The 22,426-nt window shown below is 40.6% G+C and overlaps 1 protein-coding gene across 1 annotated transcript in view; it reads left to right on the top strand.

Moving 5' to 3' along the window:
• CDH6 (cadherin 6) overlaps nt 1-22,426 on the top strand; it is a 123,590-nt gene that overhangs the window by 55,273 nt on the left and 45,891 nt on the right. Inside the window, exon 2 of the mRNA XM_025436254.3 lies at nt 12,954-13,310. Coding sequence (XP_025292039.1) covers nt 13,083-13,310 — 228 coding nt within the window. The 5' untranslated portion in view covers nt 12,954-13,082. The remainder of the gene's footprint in view (nt 1-12,953; nt 13,311-22,426) is intronic.

Raw genomic sequence — 22,426 nt, 5'->3', positions numbered from 1 at the left:
CTCTGGGCCCAGGTATTCCCTGCTAATCATACATATTTTATTTTCACCCAACTTACCAGGCACCTTAATTTAAAAAAGAATCCCATAGTAAAGTACTTACTCAACACGATGAAAGTTCCCTTGCTTGTCCAATTTCTATTTCATGACAGCCTTCACTTTATACGATTCTTTTCATCTCCTTACTTGAAGGACTTGTTTTAGACTATAATTATTCTTGAGACTCCGGGTTAACACAACCATTAAATCTTGGATAGGTAGGTGATAAATTGGAGGCTAACAAGTTGTACTGATCTTTTTCTGAGAATTCTTCTTGTTTGAACTCAACCACCATAAAGCAACATGAAGAAATATCTACATTCTGGAAAGCAACACACACACACACACACACTGACACTGCCTCCCTCCCACCCCGAATCTAGATATCATGACAGATTGTAGATTGTCTCTTGAAAATAAATAATTTCTATTGGCCTGTTGGTAAACGATTTGGGGAAAAATTTCAAAATAAGGTATGTAATAGTTTACAAATTTCACATTTGGTGGCTTTAACCATTTCAAAAAGATGTTTTGCCTTCCCCCTCCATCTCTCCAAAAGGAAATCACTGAATCGGTGCTCCTTTAAAATAAAGATAACATGGAACGTTAACGGCTTTTCTTTTCTATAAATAAAAATCCTTAAGTAAGATTATTTTCATCTTCATTTTCAAGAATGACACTTCAGAACTTTATCAAAAATTCCAGAGCAAGCAAAATAAAGATTGTACCCAATTCCCTCTTTTCCCATATAGCTGAAACTGCATTTTATAGATATTTCAGTCCATACCCATCAAAAAAAATTCTGGGACAAAAATCCTGTATTGGGGGACCTTTAATGCTGATCCTTTGCATCTTAATTAATGGTTGCCCGTGACCTGGTGCACCAAGTATTGCACTTCTGGCATTATTTGTAGTTGGCTGAGATTCAATTAATTGAAATTTTTTGCTGTTGCTAAAAGAAAATGTGGAACTAGAGTATTTATAATCGTGGACACTTGATTTTTATTTACAGTCATCTGAAATAAATTACACATCAGTGACAGAGTTGCAACATCTTCTAAGGTCAGGATGTTGGAAGCACTTGACTCTCAAATCTCAAAGACGCTTTTAAAGTGTTTAAGTATACATCTATACATATATGTATATGTACATATATTCATTTTACAAAAAGAATTTCTACTGTGTTTTGGAAAAAAATCAGTCACATTAAAGTCCGTTAATCAGTTGCTAATCAAATAATTTCTAATCCTTCAAATGGAACTATAGCTGAGTTTGACAGTAGTTTATAGGACTAAATTATATTTTGGCTTAGTTTTAATATCCAGGGAAACTCATTTCATAATTAGTAGGTGAGCAAACATGCTGGCACTTCAGGTTCTTATTTTATTAGGAAAAATTCATTAGGACATTCTATTTCCCCTGCCAGCTGAAATTACAGAGCAAGTCAGTGGCATGTTTAAGTATCAAACACGCCTCTTCCTAGAAATAAAGTTTTCTTCTTTAAAAGAAAAATAACATATAGAAGAAAACGTTTTTTGTTTTGCTTTTTAAGTAGGCTGCCTTTTACGACATCTTGATTTCATGCTCTTTACTAATATTAAATGGCCCAAAGACTGCAGATTATTACATGTGCCATTCTTGCACTGCATAAGATTGGCTTTCCGTAAGCAATGAATGAGCTTACCAAAAAGGATACTAGCTCATATTCAATGCCCATTTACATGGCAACATGCTGAGCGTTTTGCATACTGTATCATATTTAATTTTTATAACAAACCAGTCAGGCTTAATTCAACCATCTCTACTGGCCTGGCCAGACCCATCAGTGGAACTTCAAATAACACACCCAAGGGAGACCTGATCCTAAGTCTCTGTCATTTCCCACACTGTGAGCACAAGGTGGCTTCTTACAGGATTTGAGAAATTTGGTGATCCGTTTCAGCAATATGGGAGTAAACGATAATAGTGTGGGTTATGCTATTTAAAAGAATAAGTTTCTTAACTATGGTAGAGATCATTAATGGGATATGTGCAATTTCTATCCCTGAAGATTTTCAAAATTACTTCGGGTACTTCCTCTGATTTTTCACAAAGCTACGAATATAGGGCATATCCCAGAAAGACTGATTTCATTTGGCTTTTCTAGTAAATTATCAAATGCTTTCCCATATCGGTCTTTACTAATGCAAGCATGGTTTACAGTAATAGGAAAGATTGGGATTCTAAAAAAATAAATAAAGTAAAAGAGTTGGTGGTATATTAAAGTAGGAACTAAAAACTCAATACTATTAAATTTTTTCTTTGCCCATTATGCTGTTTCTATTAAAAAGCATTTTTCTGTAGCTTTAAACAATTAAAAGGCCACCTTAGTACCATCTGAACATTCCGATCGTCTACCACGGAATAAATAAATAGATGCACAAAATCGAAAAGTGTTTGATTTGATGACTACAGACTGCAGAACATCAAGTAACAAAGCACAATTATTTTGAACAACAACTTCCAGTGGGAATTAGCTTTCCACTGGCCTTCATCGCATTCTGGTGCCCCATTGTTTATAATTACACATGTACACTGTAACAGCACAGTTGTTAAATTAGAAATTGAACTTCTTTGACAACTGCAGGAAAACTTGACAAAAGATGAATGTAATTTTTTTTGTTTGTTTGTTTCCCTTCTTTCACTTATTTAAACATGTATTAATTAACTCGTTCTGGCAAGTGTTTAGTAAACATTGAGCGAGGGCATTTCTTTAGTGGTATAATTAAAATTCCCTTTTAAAATGTTTTGCATGATATTTTATGCGCAATTTGACTCAAGTAAACAGAGGTTCTAATTAAAGTTTTTAAATAAAGGCAATCAAAATTGATAAAAGACCCAGCAGCCCATTCAAGCACATTGTCTCCCTGTCTGTGCAAGTTTAATTTGATGGTCAGTTAACATTAGGGATTAGTTAAGATGCCATTACCTGCACAGACCTCCTTCCACTGTAGTCAGGCTCAGGGAGCAAACCTCTAAACGTTGCAGTACCCCCTTCAGGTTGTTATATAGTATTTATTTAATTACATGTCTTCTAAGTTATTACACCAGGATATTATGAGAAGCATCTAATTTAGGTTATGAATCCTCTACAAACCAAGTGTTACATAAAACTCATTGAATGAGCGAAGCTACCCAAACATCAAGTCGGGGTTCGATTATTTTTTCCCATTATAACTTGATGTAAAGAGTTACACCTCTGTAAATGGTGCTACCCCTCTGGGTGAGAATAGCATGTAGTTTCAGTGCTAACAGGCAAACGTCCAAAGCACATAAAAACATCTAGATCATTATCCCTTTTTGCTTGCTCGTGCCCTCTCTCTCTCCCTCTGTCCTCTCCCCACTATGTATGTGTGTGTGAGTGTGTGTGTGTGTGTTTGTGTGTGTGTGTCTGCGCCCGCACAGTGGGAAAGCTGAAGAGAGATGGAAAAAGAATTCATTTTGCAGGAATGCATTGATTGTCCTGAAGTGAAAGATATTTTAAGGGAAGCTTCAAACTCCCTATCTGTAAATTATTCATACATTTTCCTTTTAGTGATGCTGTAAACTCCAAAAAGCAAATCTCTAAATACAAGAATTGTTGGTAATTAATAAGTGACTTACTGGCCCTCAAGATCATGAATCTCTCTAATGATCTTTTTTAATTAGCGAGGATTAAAACAGATTTCTCAGGATCATTTCTTCAGACCCCTGGGCTCTGTACCTTAGCCATCCGCAGGTGGGAGCAGAAAGTCATCCCCTCTGGCTCTGCACCATAGAACTGGAGCCACCTTGTGGGTTTCTGTAAAAGAAAAAGTGAAATAAGATGTAACCCTGACTCCAGAGGGCGTCTGACTAATGCGGAGGGTGGGGTGGGGGGGGTTACTCAGCAAGTCTGCTCTGTGCTCACACTGAGCTACCTTTCCAATCTGCCTTTTATTATTTTAGTCATAAATGTGATAGCTGACTCCTCATCTAGCACTGCTTTATTTCTTAATTTCTTTGGAATTTTGGGTGCTCTTTATCAAGTGCCTCTACCTAGACCCCAAAGTTTACTATTCCCAATATGAAGATGAGAAAGTTGAAGCACATCATGTCAATTCACTTGACAACTACTCAAGACAATGAGTATTGACGCCAGGATACACATGGGTGAAGCGGCTGTGCTTCCAACCACAATGCGTTGTCACCCTGTGATAGCACACCGGCCCTAATTTCAGACCTAAACTCAGAGGGATGGAGTAGCTTGCCCGAGATAAAATAGGAAGCAAAAGAAACACAATGAGGCCCAAAACCCAGCCCTTCTAAATACCCCCATAACAACTTTTGACAGTCACGGGGTTCAGAGGAACTCTACGGATCTATTCTCAAACATTCAAGAGAATGTGGACCCTTTCTTAATGATCCGAGGTCATCATTATGAATATTCATTGCTGGATTTGCAACACGGTAATACCCTCAAGTGCTGTGAAGAATTCATATGCTCACCCTGATGGCCATGAGTCATCCTATCATTAATTCAGGCACTTCTACTGGGTCACCTGTGCCCTCATCCATAGCCCTTACTTTACAAATGCCTACCTACGGTCACAAGGCACAGGCGCTGCTCTTGGCCTAGGCACACAGAGCATCACTAACCCACCAGGCCAGCCCCTGACTCCATCCTTTCCGTCTAGTTCTGCTGCCCGTTTGCAGCCACCCTCTGCCCCTTTCAGCGCCCCCTCCTACTCAATATGGCTGCACCAGCTTCCAGCTCTCCTGACACCATCCCTTTAATGTGTTGGGGATTTAGAAACCTGCTGATACATTTGTTCAAATTTTGTGTGAAATGAGAGTAAATAAAACCTAGATGCTGCTTCCATGAGTGAAATACAAATGAGACAGTGAAAGTTATAGTTAAGAAGGAGCCTCCAGATTAGCTGGGCTTTATCCAGCTTCTGCCAACCAGTAGCTAACGTGCCCTTGGGCAAAGGATCCAGTCCCTCTAAACCTGGACTTCTCCTCTCTAAGGCAGAGAAAGAGGAAGACAGTCTCCAGCTCAGAGGATTGTTAAGACTTACATATAGATAGAGCATTTATCCCATTACAGGGCACAAAGCAAACCTTTGTTCTTATTTAGCTTTATATATCTGACAACCATTTTTACCTCTAGAAACCTGGACTGCTGTTACCACTTTAGGGAAGTCATGAAGACTCGAGTCTAAGGTCACAGCCACACTGAGCTCTGATCTTGGGCTGTGACTCCTCAGGGTGTGTTCAGAGCAAGGACTGAGGGTTGTGGTGCCGAGGCTCAGACTTGGCTTTATTACACACTCGTGGTGTGACCTTGAACCAGTCACTCCACTTCTCCAAGCTTCAGTTTCTCATCCATAGAAATTATAAGATTACCCACCTCACAGAATGGGCATGAGAATTAAAATAAGACGTGTTTGTGGTATGTTTAACACGGTGCTAGCACAGGGTAAGGTCAGGGATGGAACAGGGCAGACTCACCAGTGTTATCATTTATGAGTTAGACTTCATGTAGGTGATAAAAGGCTTAGACATTGTATCAGGAGAAGTAAATACAACATCTCCGCTCGTCATAACACTTTGTACCAGAATGAGCCTTTAAAAATCATCTGCGATATGCCAGGTTTTGCAATGACATGTTGATAAACCCAACCACGTGACTTCTTTTAGGGTTTAATAAACTTAAATCTGAAAATAAATAAATAAATACATACATACATACATAAATTTAAATCGTTTTGAACTTCTCACACCCACTAAGGAACCCTAGCCTCCTGCCAGCCCATAGCTCCCAGCCAGTACTCTGAGGCTGCCCTTTCATTGAGCTATTGAAAGAGCAAACTCACTGAAATCACTCACACTACTGTGCCAGTGGGTTTTGACATCTTGAAGTCTTATCGAAGCTTCATTGTCTTAAATGGTTATGCATCTAAAAGAATTAGTGGAGCTGCCAAGGAGCCTGACTTACAAGCAGGAAGTAGTATGAAACCAAGTCCTTCACATATTTCTGCAACCTAGATGTATAGTTTGCTACAGAAATTGTTTGAAATTCATGCTATGACTATCTAATTAAAGGTGTAAAGTGCATTCTCTTCTCCTCTGTTTCCCTGAGTAAATCTTTTGGGAAAAGACAGCATCCACAAGCCCAGACACCCTCGGGAACCAGGCAATATGCATAAAGGAATGAAGAGAGCAATTGAATGGCATCATGAGGGACTGGTGGGGAAACACCTGCAGTGCTTTGGGAGGGAGCTCCATCCGCTCCAGAAATAAAAAAAAGTCACCAGAACTTCTGATGTTTCCAGTTGATCCAAAAATGAGCAAGCCCTGATCTTTAAAGATGGATAGCTGATTTCAGTTTAATTGTGAAAGGCAAAATGAGAAACACATTAAGACGCAAACTCTGTGCCTTGGGTGGTCAATGTGTGTGTCCTCTGCTAAGGCTTTTTTTTTTTTTTTTTTTTTTTTTTACAGTTTAGGTCATCCTGGCCATCTTAATGTTAGGATCTCACATAAATTCATTCTTTTTATCCTCACAGCCATCCTATTGGGTAGGTACTGTTTAATATCGTTCCATTTTATAGACAAACAAATTGAGACACACATTGATCCCCAGCCAGTGTTGAGTAGGGTTGAGCTTCTAATCCAAATGTGTGGCGTGCCAGAGTCTGTTCCTAACCACACTCTGATACTTTCTCTCATGATAATATACGTTGGAATTTTTTCCCAATATGTGGAAAAATACCTTCATCTTTATTCTCTGATTCAAGTTTTGGGTTTTGGTTTTTGTTGTTGTTATTGTTGCTTTTTTTTTTTTTTTTTTTTTTTTTTTGGTCTCAAATGAGTAATTCAAATCCACAAATATTCCTTGAGCCTGGACTACACATAAAACACCATTTTATGTGCTGTAACACATTTGATTTTATCTTCATTAATGCAATGTGTGGAATATGATTTTAGAACGAGGGTAATACTGTTAAAATAGCTTCATCTGGAAATACATCAGTTTGCAAACAGATTGGCATATTATCCACAAATATAAACATTTACAAAAAAAAAATCAGGCATCATTTGATGGCTGTTGCCATAATGATTCATTGGCACAAGAGAAATGCTACGTGATGAGAGATGCCAAAGCTGTTTGACACATTTCAATGGAGTTCATTACACACATGAAACAGAACCAATTTTACTCAACAGTGACTTTGACATTTACAGAAAAATGAAATGGAGGTTTAGAAATGAAGACTTCATGTGAAATCTCTACCAAAAATTGCAAATTGGTTATGTCCTTATGCCACCACTTCTAGATCAGCCATGTTCTATAGATTTTTTATTCACAGCAGGTGGCAACTTACTTAAAACAAAGTTTCTTGGTAGATCAGATAATTGATCTTGAACAAACTTAATTGATTGTAAAACTCTTCTCTCAGAATAAAGAACATATATATTTTTAAAGATTTACTTGTAGAAAGGCATGTATACCTTTGGCTTCGCTCTGATTTCACAGTTCTGCTTCTTGAATTTGCTGGGTTTTAATGGAGTAAATATTTTCTTCATGCCCACTGCACCCAAAGACTGTGGGACTAGAGCAATTTCAGGTTTAGAGTTGGAATGAGAAATGTTCAAAAGTTGTAAACAACCAGTTGTTTTCTACTTCTTTAATGATATAATGTGAGAAAATATACCAAAACTTAATAAGAGAATTATAATACTTATATTCCCTTAATAAGGGCATTGTATTATTAATGGGGTATGCCGATGGTTAGGATGACTTATGTGTAGACGATATTTTCAGAGATGTTTTTTGTGAGCAGCATCATGCAAAATACCATCCTACAGCATTTATATGCAATGCCATTTATTTGAAGAAACAATTTCCTACCAGATTTTAAAACATTCTCTTACTATGGTAAATGGTTAAAGTATATTAATAATGTTGCTTATTAAATGCTTACTGTGCTTTCAATGCCCAGGTTAAAGTTCTGCATACCAAAGAATGAATGTGCTTGATCTAATTTGTAAGCCTAGATAGTATTCTAGTATCATTGCACTGATTAGAATTAATCAAGAATACTAGAACAAATGTATGCTAAGTCTGAATTCTAAAACTTTAAAGTAATTATATTGCTTTTAAATCTGCCTAGTATTTACTTATTTGTTTGTCTGTAAAAAGTATAATAAAATCAGTATCTCAAACCTAGATAACACAGTTGAGTCATTTAGACTATTATCAAACATAAGTCACTAGAGAAGCGATTCAATCAATAGAGAAGTTTTCTAATTAGCATATTAATTATTTGCAAATAAAAGGTGGTTTCAGAGTACTCCAGGGAACTTGAATACATTGCAGTTTGTCTTTTTATTCTATATATCCCTATGAAATATTTCTACATTGTTAATTTCCAACAATCTAAGGGAAAAGGTTTTGCTAATCAAAGGAAAACTTTACCCCAGCTTCTGCATTAATTATCACATATTCTAAACTGGTAGATCATGAATTAATGAGGTCTAGGCTCCTCCTAAATGACATGGATTAAATAAGAGCTGGACTTGACCATGTATGTATTCTTGTGAAGATGGAAGTATATGTGCATATTGGCTGAATAAAGTTACAAAGTATACAATTAACCCTGTGTGGGCCTTACCCCCCTATCCATAAACATCTTAATTACCTTCTACACATCACTGAAAAGGGGCTACTGTAAAGATGCAAACTATTTTTTCTGGATCAATCATTTCTGCACATCGAATTTCAGAGTATACAAATGACTGCCTATAAGAAACAGAAATTCCCTCCAAAAAGCCAGATGCCAGCAAAAAAGAAAATAAGAAGTAGAGGTGTGATCTATTAAGTAATCTTTTAAGTCTGTTGCTAAACGATCATTAGGCTGCAATTAGGCAGTTCAAGTTTTATTTTTATAGAGTTTTTGATATTTCTAAATGACTTGCTCTGAGTGCCATGAGGGGATGGTGGCGTAAAGGTCCAATATCCACTTTGTTTTGCGTTCTTTCCCCTCCCACTCTCTAATCTTCTAGTTCTTTCCTGATTGAATACCACACCTGCTATTTTAAAATTCACTATGTGTGCCCTACTTCTTTGTCCTTTTGATTTACTTCTTGACGTCCACAAAATGACCCAGCACAGTTGATTACTACTTGCCATGTAGTTCCCCTGTATTTGGACTGCTCAGAATTCAGCAGCTTCACCATATTTCTCAAAGTTATGCTACACGGGGGCCCTTTCCCTCCTTGACCTATGGCCATTTTGCCTCCTAAGAATCCTGTATTTTGCATCTGAGGTTTTGCTTGTAATATTTTTTTCATCATATTTTTTAGATTAAGTAAAGTCTAAAATATATATACATCATTCATTCCTCATTCACTTAAACTTTATCAAATTCTTATCCCATGTAGCATTAGAATAATAACAGCATGTTAATTATAAGAAGACACATTTGTCCAGTACCATTTTTACAAGGTCAAAATTACTACCTTGAAACTGGTTCTGATTTTTTAAGATTTTATTTATTTATTCATGAGAGACACAGAAAGAGACATAGGCAGAGAGAGAAGTAGGCTCCATGCAGGGAGCCTGATGTGGGACTCGATCCTGGGACTTCAGGATCACACCCTGAGCTGTAGGCAGAGGCTCAACCACTGAGCCACCCAGGTGTCCCATGGTTCTGATTTTTTTTTTCATGTGAATGAAGTAAAGATGATTTTTAAAATCTTAACATAACAAAATGGAAAGGGAAAAAAACACAGATTCTATGAATGAATCCATCCTCCAGTGAACTTTCCTTTTTGCCCACATTCTTCATGCAGCCAGCAGGCATAAAGCTTCCACCTTCTCTGTTTTTACACTACGACTGTGAAATCCCGAATTGAAGTCTACACAGAGGAAAAAGATCAACAAATGGCATAATTCTGATTTTTAAAGTGCTTCTATTTTTTAATTTTAAAATAATTTGTCTCGCTCAGAAATGCTTGTAGAAAAATGTTCAAGCAGAAGAGGGAAACCTATGCTATCTTTTGCAGACTCTTGTGGTGTGCTGTAGATGGATTCTTCATGCATCACAGTAACAATAGCAATAGTGATAACAATAGTTATAATAATAATAGCAGCTGATACCTATTAATACCTTACTAAATGCCAGGCACTGTTATAAGTGCTGTGCATGTAATGACTTAATCCCTACAACACCCTATGAGGTAGTCACTATCATTATCCTCATTTACAGAAGAAACTAAGGTACGGTGAGATTAAGCAGTTCACAGCAACTAACAGAGCCTGGATTTAAACCCAGGCAGTCTGGCTCCAGCACTGACAATCTTCACCACTGGCAATCCTGCCTATCACGAAGTATTAAATAAGAATTGCTAAGTTATACATTCAATAGTCCAGAGTTCGTTGGAGTTTTTTAAACTATGATTTTCACACAGAAGTCTATCCCTCTAAAAAGCTAACACTAAATATGAGTGGATCACAGTAATTTTAGTAATTTTGCATATTGAGTTTTTAACAAGGACACACCCTGCCAAGCTGATACAAAATGAGCTGGGTGATGGCAAATCTAGATGTTCTAACACACTTAGAAACACTGCTTAAATTTGCATCACTTTAAAAGCTCATTACCAACTAAGCAAAAAAAAAAAAAAGAAAGAGAAAGAAAGAGAGAGAGAGAGAGAGAGAAAAGAAAAGAAAAGAAAAATAAAAAGAAAGAAAGAAAGAAAGAAAAGAAATATTTGACATTTTGGTATCTGTGATATTAAAAAGAACTAATATTTAATATTCAAGTGGCAACAGCTTGTAGAGTTTCCACACAATGCCCACAGGGATCGATTTTTCTTTAAAATGGCCCTTAGGAGTCTGTCTTTTAAACAGCTGACACCTCCATTCTCTGAATCCCTCTTTCCTGCCAGCACCATGGGGCACACACTGAGTGCAGCCGCAGACATGTAATTCTTCACTGCAGGATTTGTCTATGCAAATAATGGAGAATATGAGAAATTAAGAAAAATGTAATTTCCACTGAATCGACCTCAGTGTAATCTCTACTACTAAAAATGAATAGATGTCTTCAGAGGGCTTTTCTCCATATGCTCCCCCAATCCCCTTTATATACTATCCAGGAGAAGAGAAGAATTGTCATGGCCTAATTGATCATCAGTTATTCCACACCTGTACCAAGGCTATCTAATGACAAGTATACGATTGCCTGGCATTTTTCCAGGATGACTAATTGTCACAGTACTAATTTACTCACCTGTGGAATTTTCAACTCCCCCCACCCCCCACCCCGCCTGCTGTCAGGAAGATGCATAGTAATGGAATAAAGGTTTAAAAATGCTGAACAGTATGAAATTCTTCACTGATATTCCAATAGAAAGCTTTCACTAAACCGCATGTTCGGTTGACTATAATTACTCATTGCTGGAATAAAAAAAAAAATCAGAACACTGGTCATATATACTTTACTAGGTAGAATAATAGGAGACAAGTGAACATATCTTTTCTGACATAGAGAAAAAAACAATTCTCATCAGATTACCTAAAACAGATTTCATCTGCATTTATTCAGTGAAGCTACCAAGTTAATTACTCTTACGTTCTACATTACCAAGCGCTTCATTTTTAGTGCTAGTATTATCTAAGAAAATAGTTTTCTCATATCGAATAGTACAACGAAGGAGTAATTTGTTGGATTTCCAAGAAATGTGGAAAAGTTTAGGATGGAAATATAGGTATGTATTGCTCTAATTACAGGAAATAGTAAACCACACCGTAACATCTTTGCTAGACAGTCTGGCCCAAGGATTTTTTTAATGCGAGATTATGGTCTTGAAAATTAATATTTGTCATGGAAAATCATTATACACCAGTATAAGAGCTGACTTTTCTGGAGACCTTGTAGTCGACTCTCCTCACTGTGATACTGACATATATTTGATGTACCTGTGAAAATTACCTAGAAATTATTTGACCAGTTTTTTTATATATCCTTGATGACTTATGATACAAGTAAAATTTAGAGATGAAAGCCCAGGATTTCCTACAGAAACTTAAACAGAATTGCTCACTTAACTCCTATATTCTGCTATATACACATTCTATAGGTTGTTCAGTAACCCATCCTATAGTGTTATTAGGTCACATGAGGGGGAAAAAGCCTCCTGGTCAAGTTTGGGAAACCCTTTATTAAATGTAGGCTTGCATCATTGTTATAAAATTTTCCTTCAGAAACTTCAATATGCTAGCATGCATTCCGAAGAGAAGATGGTGTGTGTTTTTTTTTTTTTTTTTTCTAACCTTACTTGACCTGGGATAGACCCTACAGGCCGGTCTATTCCCACCCAACACATCTTTGAAGCCAAGAGTCTGAAGAATAGGCTCTGTCTTGACTTAGGCTGATGCATCACAGGTACTCAATACATTCTAGTGAAACTTCAACGTTATCCACTTTCAATCGAACCGAAATTGTCTATGATATTCTTTGCCTCAGACTTGTTCATGGGGATAAATATGCAAATGGAATCAGAAACACAGACTCGTTCCTTCTAACTAGATCTCGGCCCACATACGCGAGAGGAAAAAGAGTAGTGAAATAATCGACTCTGGCATGTTGACCTACAGCAACGCTATGACTTAAAATAAGATTTTTAAGTGATAGAAAAGGAGAAAGGAAAGCAGCAGCTTCCGACTCGGCACATGCCTTCCATTTAGCATATCTGAAAGAACGGTTTCCTCACTTCGAAATTGATAGCCAACTTATTTTTGTTGTTTCGCTATTCAAATTTCTGTCCTCTTTTTCCAGAGCTTATTTGCTCTAACACTGAATTTTAAGCATCTCTAAAAATGTTTGATATGTTATTATTCTTTCCAGATATCCTCTGAGAGCCAAGCAAAGAACATTAAGGAAGAAAGGAGGAATGATGCTGGAAACAGTGCAGTGAAAAAAGACACTTCAAGGAGCAGGGTACCCACTACCCAGAGACTGGACTGTGTCATCAGAATGAGAACTTACCGGTACTTCTTGCTACTCTTTTGGGTTGGTCAGCCCTACCCAACTTTCTCAACCCCGTTATCCAAGAGGACTAGTGGTTTCCCGGCAAAGAAACGGGCCCTGGAGCTCTCTGGAAACAGCAAAAATGAGCTGAACCGTTCGAAAAGGAGCTGGATGTGGAATCAGTTCTTTCTCCTGGAGGAATATACGGGATCCGATTATCAGTATGTGGGCAAGGTAGGATTCCATTGGGCGCTTTGACATTCTGGTTTTAAAGCCTGAAGAAGTTACTCCTAATAAATAGATGGGGAGGATGTGAACTGTTCCCCCAATACAGTAAGAATTGTTGCTTATCTGGTAAGACCTTTTTTTTTTTTCCCTTCACTTGAGTAGTTTCGGGAAGAAGACTGTAGCAAGAAGCTGGGAAATGTTAGCAATGCAACAAAGAAAGAAATGCTTCAGTTGAAAAAGAAACGCCCACAACCATCCACATAGGATTATCATAAATCCTTTAATTTTTACTTTAGCTTGAAAAATGTGGTCCGGCTATTCTATAAAGTAGGATGGTATTAAAAATAGGAATAGAGCGATTAAGCTGTAAGGGAAGGAAGGCTCCTTTTTCTCATTCTGAAAGCAAACATTCTGAGCGTCAGTCCTTTGGCCAGGTTCAAATTAACTACTGCTTAACACTGCTTCCGACAGTGCCATCCATTCTCTGACCAAACGGAGCCCTTTGTCCTCAAAATCCACCACTGCCTCAGATTTGGTTGCCGTTACTGTTGCTACCGCCGCTGGGTTTGTCTTGTCTCAAATAATTGGCAAGAGCCAGGCATTTCGCAAACTTGTGATTTAATTGTGGCAAGGTTCACAAAAGAGACAAATGGTTATGTAAAGGTGCTAGTTCCCAATATCATCTGACCATTTTATTGACTCTAGAAAGTAGAATGAGGAGGCATCACTTATCATAGCCCTTCGAGGTTACTGGAGCTGAGTCAGGGAAACAGCTCGGTTAGACTGTCATCGTGAGTTTCACTGAAATTTTATCATCAGCTACATTCTTGTTGCAGAGTCTCTGCATACTGCAAAGATGGGGGAAAAAATAGAGACACGGATTTGCACTTTTGCAGGGTTCTGTGTCCCACAATATGGTATTGGTAGGAAATGTAATTGTCACATACCCTTTATGTAAACAGGATGAACATAACAGAAATGATAAAATGTCTTTGTTTATGATTGCAGCTATGATTTTGAAACGACTATGTTGGGATATCATGCAAATAGCGTAAATTTTGCAGATTCCAAGGGCTGCATGTTCACATTCCAATCTGTTATCAGATATCCCTAAATAAGGAGGTGCAAATATTCTCTTTAAGTATTTACCACTATAAATGAAGGAAAGCCATCCATGGCTTGGGCTGAGGTAACCAGGCATTGTTCCAATGAATGAATTATTAATGTGGAATAAAGTAGGAGAGGAAGTATTCAGTGAAGGGGTGAACGTCAACACAGATTCCCCAAGGGTTTAGCCTTGTATTTGATGTGAAACTCACACGCTGTGTGACTGCTGGAGAAAGACAGTCCACTTACCTGTACCTCACTCCATGTCCGTGTGAAATCTGACTGGCAAGCACTGTATCAACAGAGCAATGGTTGTAAATAATAATAATCATCATCTTGCAATCTTTAATCTTTGCAATTTTCTATAGTACAAATAACATTGTCATAGAAGATTAAGTCGTTTTAAATGCTTTAAGTAATTGATTCCCCGTTCTTTCCATTTTTCTTCTAAAATCGTGATGCCATTTTATAGCAAAAATACTACGTATTTTTAAAGAAAGGCTAGGATATTTCAGGATGCTAGAAGCTGAAATGGAGGAAACTGCATAGGAATCAGTTTACCATGATCATTGTGAGAGGTAATCTTGCCACGGGGAAAAGTTTTGAGCTGTGGACTCCAGCAGATCTGAGGCTCCGTCACTGCACTGCCATTTGTGTGGCCCCAGCCAGGTTGTTAACCTTCCGAGGCTTTAGTTTCTTCGTCGAGAAGATGCAGGAGGCAGTGCCTACGTCATGGAATCGCAGTGTCGTTAAACTAAGAGAACTAGTGGCTGGCACATAGGTGCATAAGGATGTTCTTATTATTGGTGACAAAATCCATGTCTACACTCTATTAATGATTATCTGTAATGCATTGAAGTGGGATATTGATTTTTATATCACTGCAGAAGTAAAATGAGGAAATTAAGGGATCTCTCAGTGGGTGAGAAATGTAGAGGATGGTGGCAAAATCCCTTCCCAATCACAGCTTCAATGTAACTAGTCAGAGGTGGATATTTCTTTTGGCAGCTAGACATATTTCCCTACCTCACCATCATCCTTACCTCATTCCACTTCCTTGTGACACATAAGAGAATATCTGTTGGGGAAAAAAAAAGGCCAGGGCAAATCACTGAGGTTGCCGTGGTCCCCAGCATTGCTATGTCAGATGTGTTTAAGAGGTGTTCTTGCTCTATTAACAGGGCATTTCCCCCCGAATCTACCTTTGGGGTTATGTTTGATCAACACATGAAAGGATTTCAGTATAACATACTTTTACTAATTAAAAATAGACCGAAAAAAAAATTTTTAAGAAAAGTCTGTTCCTCATGTGGCAACAGGTTGGTCTACTTTTAAGTAGATCTGGGACAAAGCATATACCTGATGTTAAGAAACTTTTGGAAAAGAACAAGAAAAAATAGGATTAGACTATAGCAGAGGTTCCAAAACATTCTTGGTTCACGGTACCCTTATTATCTCAATAATTGGTTTCACAGTGTGCTCAGGACACAAGAAACAGGTCCAAACAACTTAATAGGTATTTTTGTTCTAACAAATAAGTAGCTATTTGGGGGTGGGGGGGTGGGGAATACACAGCAATTAACAGAAAAAACAGTATTTTGATCTTATTGTGAAATAATCAGAGTTCCTTACTGACCGGATGCGGGCGCCTACTGGGCACTGCACAACTTCTAAGGGTTGACCCTGCGCCTTATTTCCTTTCCACATTGATTTTGCACTGTCCCCGCCCAGCACGGACACTGTGGGGCATCCGGGGACAGATGACATCACCGAAAGGAAGGTAGCACCACCTACTGTTGAAACTGTGAACTACCCTGTGAACCACCCGGAGCCCGACGGAGCCCAAGTGTCGCTGTTTTGCTCGAAATCCAAAGAAATCCGAAAATGCCTCCGGCCCCCGTGGGCTCCCCGATGCTCAGCGCGCTCGGTCGGCGGGAAGGGGTGTCCCGGGGCCAAGGGAACCTTAAGCCCTGCTGTGGGCCGAATTAAGTGGCAGTTCCCAGAGTCTATCCTTGGGGCCCGGAACGAACCAGGTGAAGACTGACCGCGCGGAGGGCCCGAGGCCCTAAGGGAGACAAGTGCGGCCGCGCCTGGGGGCGGGTGGCCGTGCGCTGCGGCTGCGGCTCCGGTCCCGGGGTGCAGGAGGGCGGATCCCGGGGTCCCGAGGTGCAGGAGGGCGGATCCCGGGGTCCCGAGGTGCAGGAGGGCGGATCCCGGGGTCCCGGGGTGCAGGAGGGCGGATCCCGGGGTCCCGGGGTGCAGGAGGGCGGATCCCGGGGTCCCGGGGTGCAGGAGGGCGGATCCCGGGGTCCCGAGGTGCAGGAGGGCGGTGGTGGGAAGAGGGAGGGAGGGAGGGAGCCCCGAGGCCGGGGTGACGATGGCGCCGAGAGACCAGGGGACACGTACAACCTGGAACACGGGGCGAGGCGACCGGACCCGTGGGCCCCCCGGCCTGTCCCTGGGTCCCGTGGCCGGTGAGGCGAGCGCAGAGCCGGGGCGCAGAGGGCGAGGGAGGGAGGGAGGGAGGGAGGGAGGGAGGGAGGAAGGGAGGGGGAGGGAAGAGGTAAAGGGGGGAGGGGAGAGGGGGCAGAGAGGGGCAAAGGTAAGGACAGAGGGATAAGGATGGGGGAAGGATGGGGGAAGGGGGAGGGAGGAGAGAGGGAGAAGGGAGTGGGGAAGGAGAGGGGAAAGGGGGGGAAGGGGAGGAAGGAAGGAAGGGGGAGAGCAGTAGAGACGGGAGGGATGGGGAGGAGTGGGGGGAAGGAGAGGAGGGAGGGGGTGGAAAGGGGAGGGAGAAGGGAGGGGAGAGGGGTGGAGGGAGAAGGGGAGGGGGGAAGGGGAAGGAGGAAGGAAAGGGGAGGAGAAGGGCAGTGGAGGGGGGAGGGGGAAGAGGGGAGGAGGAGGGAGGAAGGGGGGAGGGAGGGGGGAGGGAGGGGCGAAGGGGGAGGGAGGGAAGAGGCGGGAGGAGAAATGGAGGGAGCGGGGAAGGAGAGGGGGAGGGAGGCAGGGGAGGGAGGGGGGAAGGGTACACCTCCTGGGCCCGAGGGTGGGGAAGGCCCCTTACGGGTGAGGGTGAGACGTTGACCGTCCAGATTCGGGTTTAGGAGCAGCCTCCGCGCCTCCCCAAGAGCAAGGCGCCGCCCCAAGAAGGCGGTGGCAGGTAGGGGAGCGAGGGAGGAAGGGAGGGTTGCCCCGTATGGGTCAGTTCCTGGGCTTAAGACTGAGATACACAGACAGACGGGGATAAGGGATGGGATTCTGTTCCCCGAACACCTGACCATTGGGGGCAACTTTCGGCGACTTCAAAGGATCTCGTCATCCTTTCGCCGACGTCCTCTGCCCCCGGATCCCCCGTAGTATCTGTGATAAGCGAGGACGGTGCCAGATCAGAGTCCCCTCCGCCAGAGAATCTTAGTTGGTTTTGCGTTGTTTAGGATTCTGATATGGACTCGGCCGCCTATAGGGGCCGCGATGGTGAGAAGGCGCCAAGGTCAGCGGCGACACGGCCAAGGTCACGGGGAGGCAGCGCGGAGGGCGGACGCCGAGACCCTCCCGACCCCGCAGGCCGCCCGCGGGGGGAAGCGGCGCTACCGCTGGCACAGAAGACCCGGAGGCACCTGCCCTCCCGCCAAGGGGGGACAGGAGGGCGGGTGGATCTCGTTCGAAATCCGCCCAGGTTACCTTTGGCTTGAGTAGACTAGCAGCATCGTCGTTGGCAGAAGGGCCCTGCCAGCTGCACACAGTGTCGCAGCTCCTCGATGATGATTGCGGTGGAGACGAAGTTCAATACGAAAAGAAGAACGTAGGTCCGTAGAGACTAGATCCTGGGCTTGTGGGCATCATTAATACAAAGATGAGGCACGCCTGGGGGGCTCAGCGGTTGAGCACCTGCCTTCGGCCTCGGTCGTGACCCTGGAGACCCCGGATCCAGTCCCACGTGGGGCTCCCTGCATGGACCCTGCTTCTCCCTCTGCCTGTGGCTCTGCCCCCCTCTCTCTCTGTGTCTCTCATGAATAAATAAATAAAATCTTAAAAAAAAAAAAAAAAGATGAAAATATTGAAAACCTCAGACCTTGGCCCAGTTTTAGGCAAAAGATTTGCACATGCTCATTAAACTGCCCACAGCAATGTGGAATTCCCTGGTCTTCTCCGTTTTATTCTTTACAATGTTCTCTCTGTTCTCTTTCCACATAATATGTATACATGAGATGAATCTCCATTAGAAGCATTCGAGATACTTCTATTTGTACCGGCATACCAGGAGTTCTGTTTTCATTTGACAAACTGTGCATTTTCATAGATATTTTCTGATGTTGCCCTTTTGGAAGTTGATGCCCTTTTGGAAGCTGATGATGGTTTTCTCTTGTGGAGTTTTCCCCAAAAAAATAGATATGCTGTGCTTTCTTTATTTTTTTTTAAGATTTTATTTATTTATTCATGAGAGACACACACAGAGAGAGAGAGAGAGAGGCAGAGACACAGGCAGAGGGAGAAGTAGGCTCCGTGCAGGGAGCCCAATGTGGGACTCAATCCCAGGTCTCCAGGATCAGGCCCCTGGCTGAAGGGAGGCACTAAACCGCTGAGCCACCCCGGCTGCCCTGTGCTTTCTTTAAACAACATGAAAATTTGGGTTCTGTTTGAGGCTGTAATGTACAGGTCCTCCTAAGATGCCTGTCTCCTGAGTCTTTAAAATTAATGTCTACCCCATTTAACAAAGGATAATTAGACAGTAGTTTATTTTGTTTTGTTTTGTTTTGTTTTTTGCTTTTTTGTGGGGTTTTTGTTTTTGTGGGGTTTTTGGGTTTTTTTGTTTTTGTTTTTGTTTTTTTTGAGCCAAGAGATAGAAGTTTATTAAGCAGAGAAACAGAGAAAGTTCTCAAAAGTGAGAGGGGTCCCGACAGGGTTGCCCAACAGTAATGTTTTAACGGTGTGTAAAAATAAAAGTTGTCATCCATATACCCCCTTAAAATTAGTAATGAACAGTTATTTGTTCCTCGAATCACATGGTCTGAATTCAGTAAACACGAAGCAATATGATATTCATCCTGGAAGGCCACTTAAAAGATGCTATCCTTAAGATACTGCTTTCTTGTATTCCTTTTTTTTTTCTTTCTTTTTTCTGAAAAGAGCCTCTTAAGTTTCAGTATAGAAACCTCCTGGCACTAATTTGAAGGGTGATTTGGAGAGTCATTTCACCACCGTCAGTCACTTCAAACAGCAGCATCTGATTAAAAGCATCGTCACGGCTAACATTTCCTGAGCATTATTGCTTCTTTCCAGACACTCTGTTCAGGGCTTCGAGTGTCTTATCTCATTGATCCTCATAGCAACACTAATGCCAAGATATGATTTATATCCCTGTTTTACAGATGAGTAAACCAAGGCTCAGAGTACTCAAGTATTTCCGCCTAAGTGCTCAGCCTGCTAGACTTGGCAATGAGCTTGGCTGACCTCACAACTGCTCACTTAGAGTCCTTCCCCTTACGTCCACTACTCACAGAGCCATTGCAAGGCACGAATGAAAAAACATTCCCAGAACATGCTTTGACATTCAGTGACTGCATGTGGCTCAATGCCAGAAATATCTGCTAGGAATCTGATGTGTGAAACCCAAGGGTAAATAGAAAGGGAAAAAAAAAATTAAGACTAATGTTAAAGAGCTACACAAATATGTTTGCATTATGATTACGCACATTCCCTTTACTTTCTCTTGATCTTAATTTTCAGACTACATCAGTGATATTCAAAATAGTTACATGTGGGCATTTTAAAACTAGATATGCAATTAGCAGTCTTTTTGGTCATCGTGGTGAAAGTGTGTCTTTTCTTTTTATTTCCCTTGATAACCTCTAAACTTCTATTCTGGTTCAATGACCTGCAATAATCTTTTCTCCCTGAGTCAGGACAAGTGCCTTGGGCACATCTTTCTTTTTCATCATTTAAATTTAATGCTAGGCCACTTAACATTTTTATATTTCAATTGGTTAGTGTATTTAAGAGACCGTGGAATGGCTGGTCGACTGTACTTTGAAAGAAATATTTCAAAAAGTAACTTCCCAACTGCCAATATTGGCAGTAATCCTCATTGTGTTTCCATTCTCGCCAACTGAGTTCCCTTTCTTAATGACATAAGCTTCAATTTGCTATTTGATGCTAAGATGTCCTGTGTGACAGCAGTTCTCTGAGTCTTAAACGTTCCCTCTCTGCACAGCTGCTCGTGTAGAGAGCAAAATGGTTAGAATGTCTGACCTTGGTCATAAACCCAAAGGCAACACTGTTCGATTGCCCAGGTCACACAATCAAAGTAAAATATAACAAGGCAAAGAAGGACCCAACCCCAGATCCTCCAACTTCCATGTCATTTATGTCTGTGGAATCCCATATCCTCCTGCTTGTAATTCAATTTGTTGAACAAAATGGAGGGATCAAGGTGAATAAAAGAGAGTTAAGGAGTCAGATCCTTTTTGTTCCCACTGAGCTATATTATCTCCTAACTCCACAAACTGAACAGTTCTAGGGGTTGTTGGAAAGTTATAGGCACTCTACATGCTCATTATAACAAATCCCCTCCAATCTATACCATAGGCATTCCTAAGTATTTATTTACTGATTACCTTAACTTATTTGTGCAGTTATCAAGTAATACAAATACTTGATTTGCACCAGAATTTTTTTTTTGTCATATTATCAGCCCACCATAGGAGATGGGAATTTAAATATGCAAAATGCCAACATCCCGGTTGACATTTCTTTTCAAATCAAAATCCTTAATTATCATTTTGGCTAAATTTTATTGCAAAATTCAGATAAATATCCCTGACTTATTGATTTTTTTTCATCTCCACTGATTTAAATGACATTAATTTCAACACGAGAAGCCAAGAATATACTGTAACCAGAGTTATAAGTTTAACTTTCAGAAGGCTTTATCTCTCCCGTCAAAATTAAAAGATGTCTTCCTTATGCTCTGTCCTGTTTTATCAAAATAAACAGGGTTTTTTTGGTAGAGGTTCTGCCTTTGATAACCTTCATCAAATTTAGACATTATCTTGATATGCTAATGTGTCATTGGAATCTAAAGAAGGCATCTTTTGTTGCGTAGATGTAGTCTGCTAGTAGCAAATTCCACCTTCCTATAAGCTTTTATGTTGTCAATTATTAAAATGACAATGTAATATAATCCTCATGAGCATGCTAAATATATCAATATTCTTTGCAACCTATCTTTCCATCTGGAATTAAAGAAGAGGTTGAATGAAAGTACAGAATTCTCCTAAGACAAAGAGATTTTTTTTATTGCTATTTTGATAAATAAGTAGAAAGAATAGATATTCTCAAAGGTCAATGTGAGGAATCAAATTTGAAATTACGTGACCTGGAATAAAAAAGAAAAGCAGCATGACAAAATATTTCACCAGGAAAATAGTCACAGCTTCTTCCAGTTTTCCATTCACAGAGAATACATACACACTCTTTTCTTAAAGAGGGGCATTTTGAAAGATTAAAATGTCTAGATGTGTGAAATATATGAATATTTGAATTGATATGTTTCAGAAGACCTGAGGGCAGGAATGGGGCTGGATGTGGGATTTAATGGTGACTAGAGGACACAGAAATTGGAGATAAGGAGGCAATTGAAGAAGTTATCTCGGCTACGACATTTTTTAATAGGTTTGGAGAGAAAATGCTTTTCATTCATTCGACAATTATGCACTAGAGAGTTAAGCTAATAGCCAAGGAGGCTGCCTGTGTCTGTGCCCCCAGCTACACTATGACCACCTGGGTAATACTGGGCAAGGTAGTTAACATCCCTGCTCCCCATTTCTTCGACTGTTACATGAGGGAGTAAGAAAGTTATTGAGGTGAGGATTTAATAAATTAATACACAGAAAGGCTTAGAACGGGGTCTGGCATATACTCACAAAGGGAAGACCATCTAAGAAGGGAAGTCACCCTGCAATCAAGTGTGCCTTCAAAGAATGGGACCAAGGAAGAGAAGGAAGAAGCAAAGGTGC

This window comes from Canis lupus, chromosome 4 (assembly GCF_003254725.2).
Source record: "Canis lupus dingo isolate Sandy chromosome 4, ASM325472v2, whole genome shotgun sequence".
NCBI classification, from domain to species: Eukaryota; Metazoa; Chordata; class Mammalia; order Carnivora; family Canidae; genus Canis; species Canis lupus.
The sequence above is the reverse complement of the archived record's forward strand: the minus strand, read 5'-3'. Positions and strand labels throughout refer to the sequence as shown.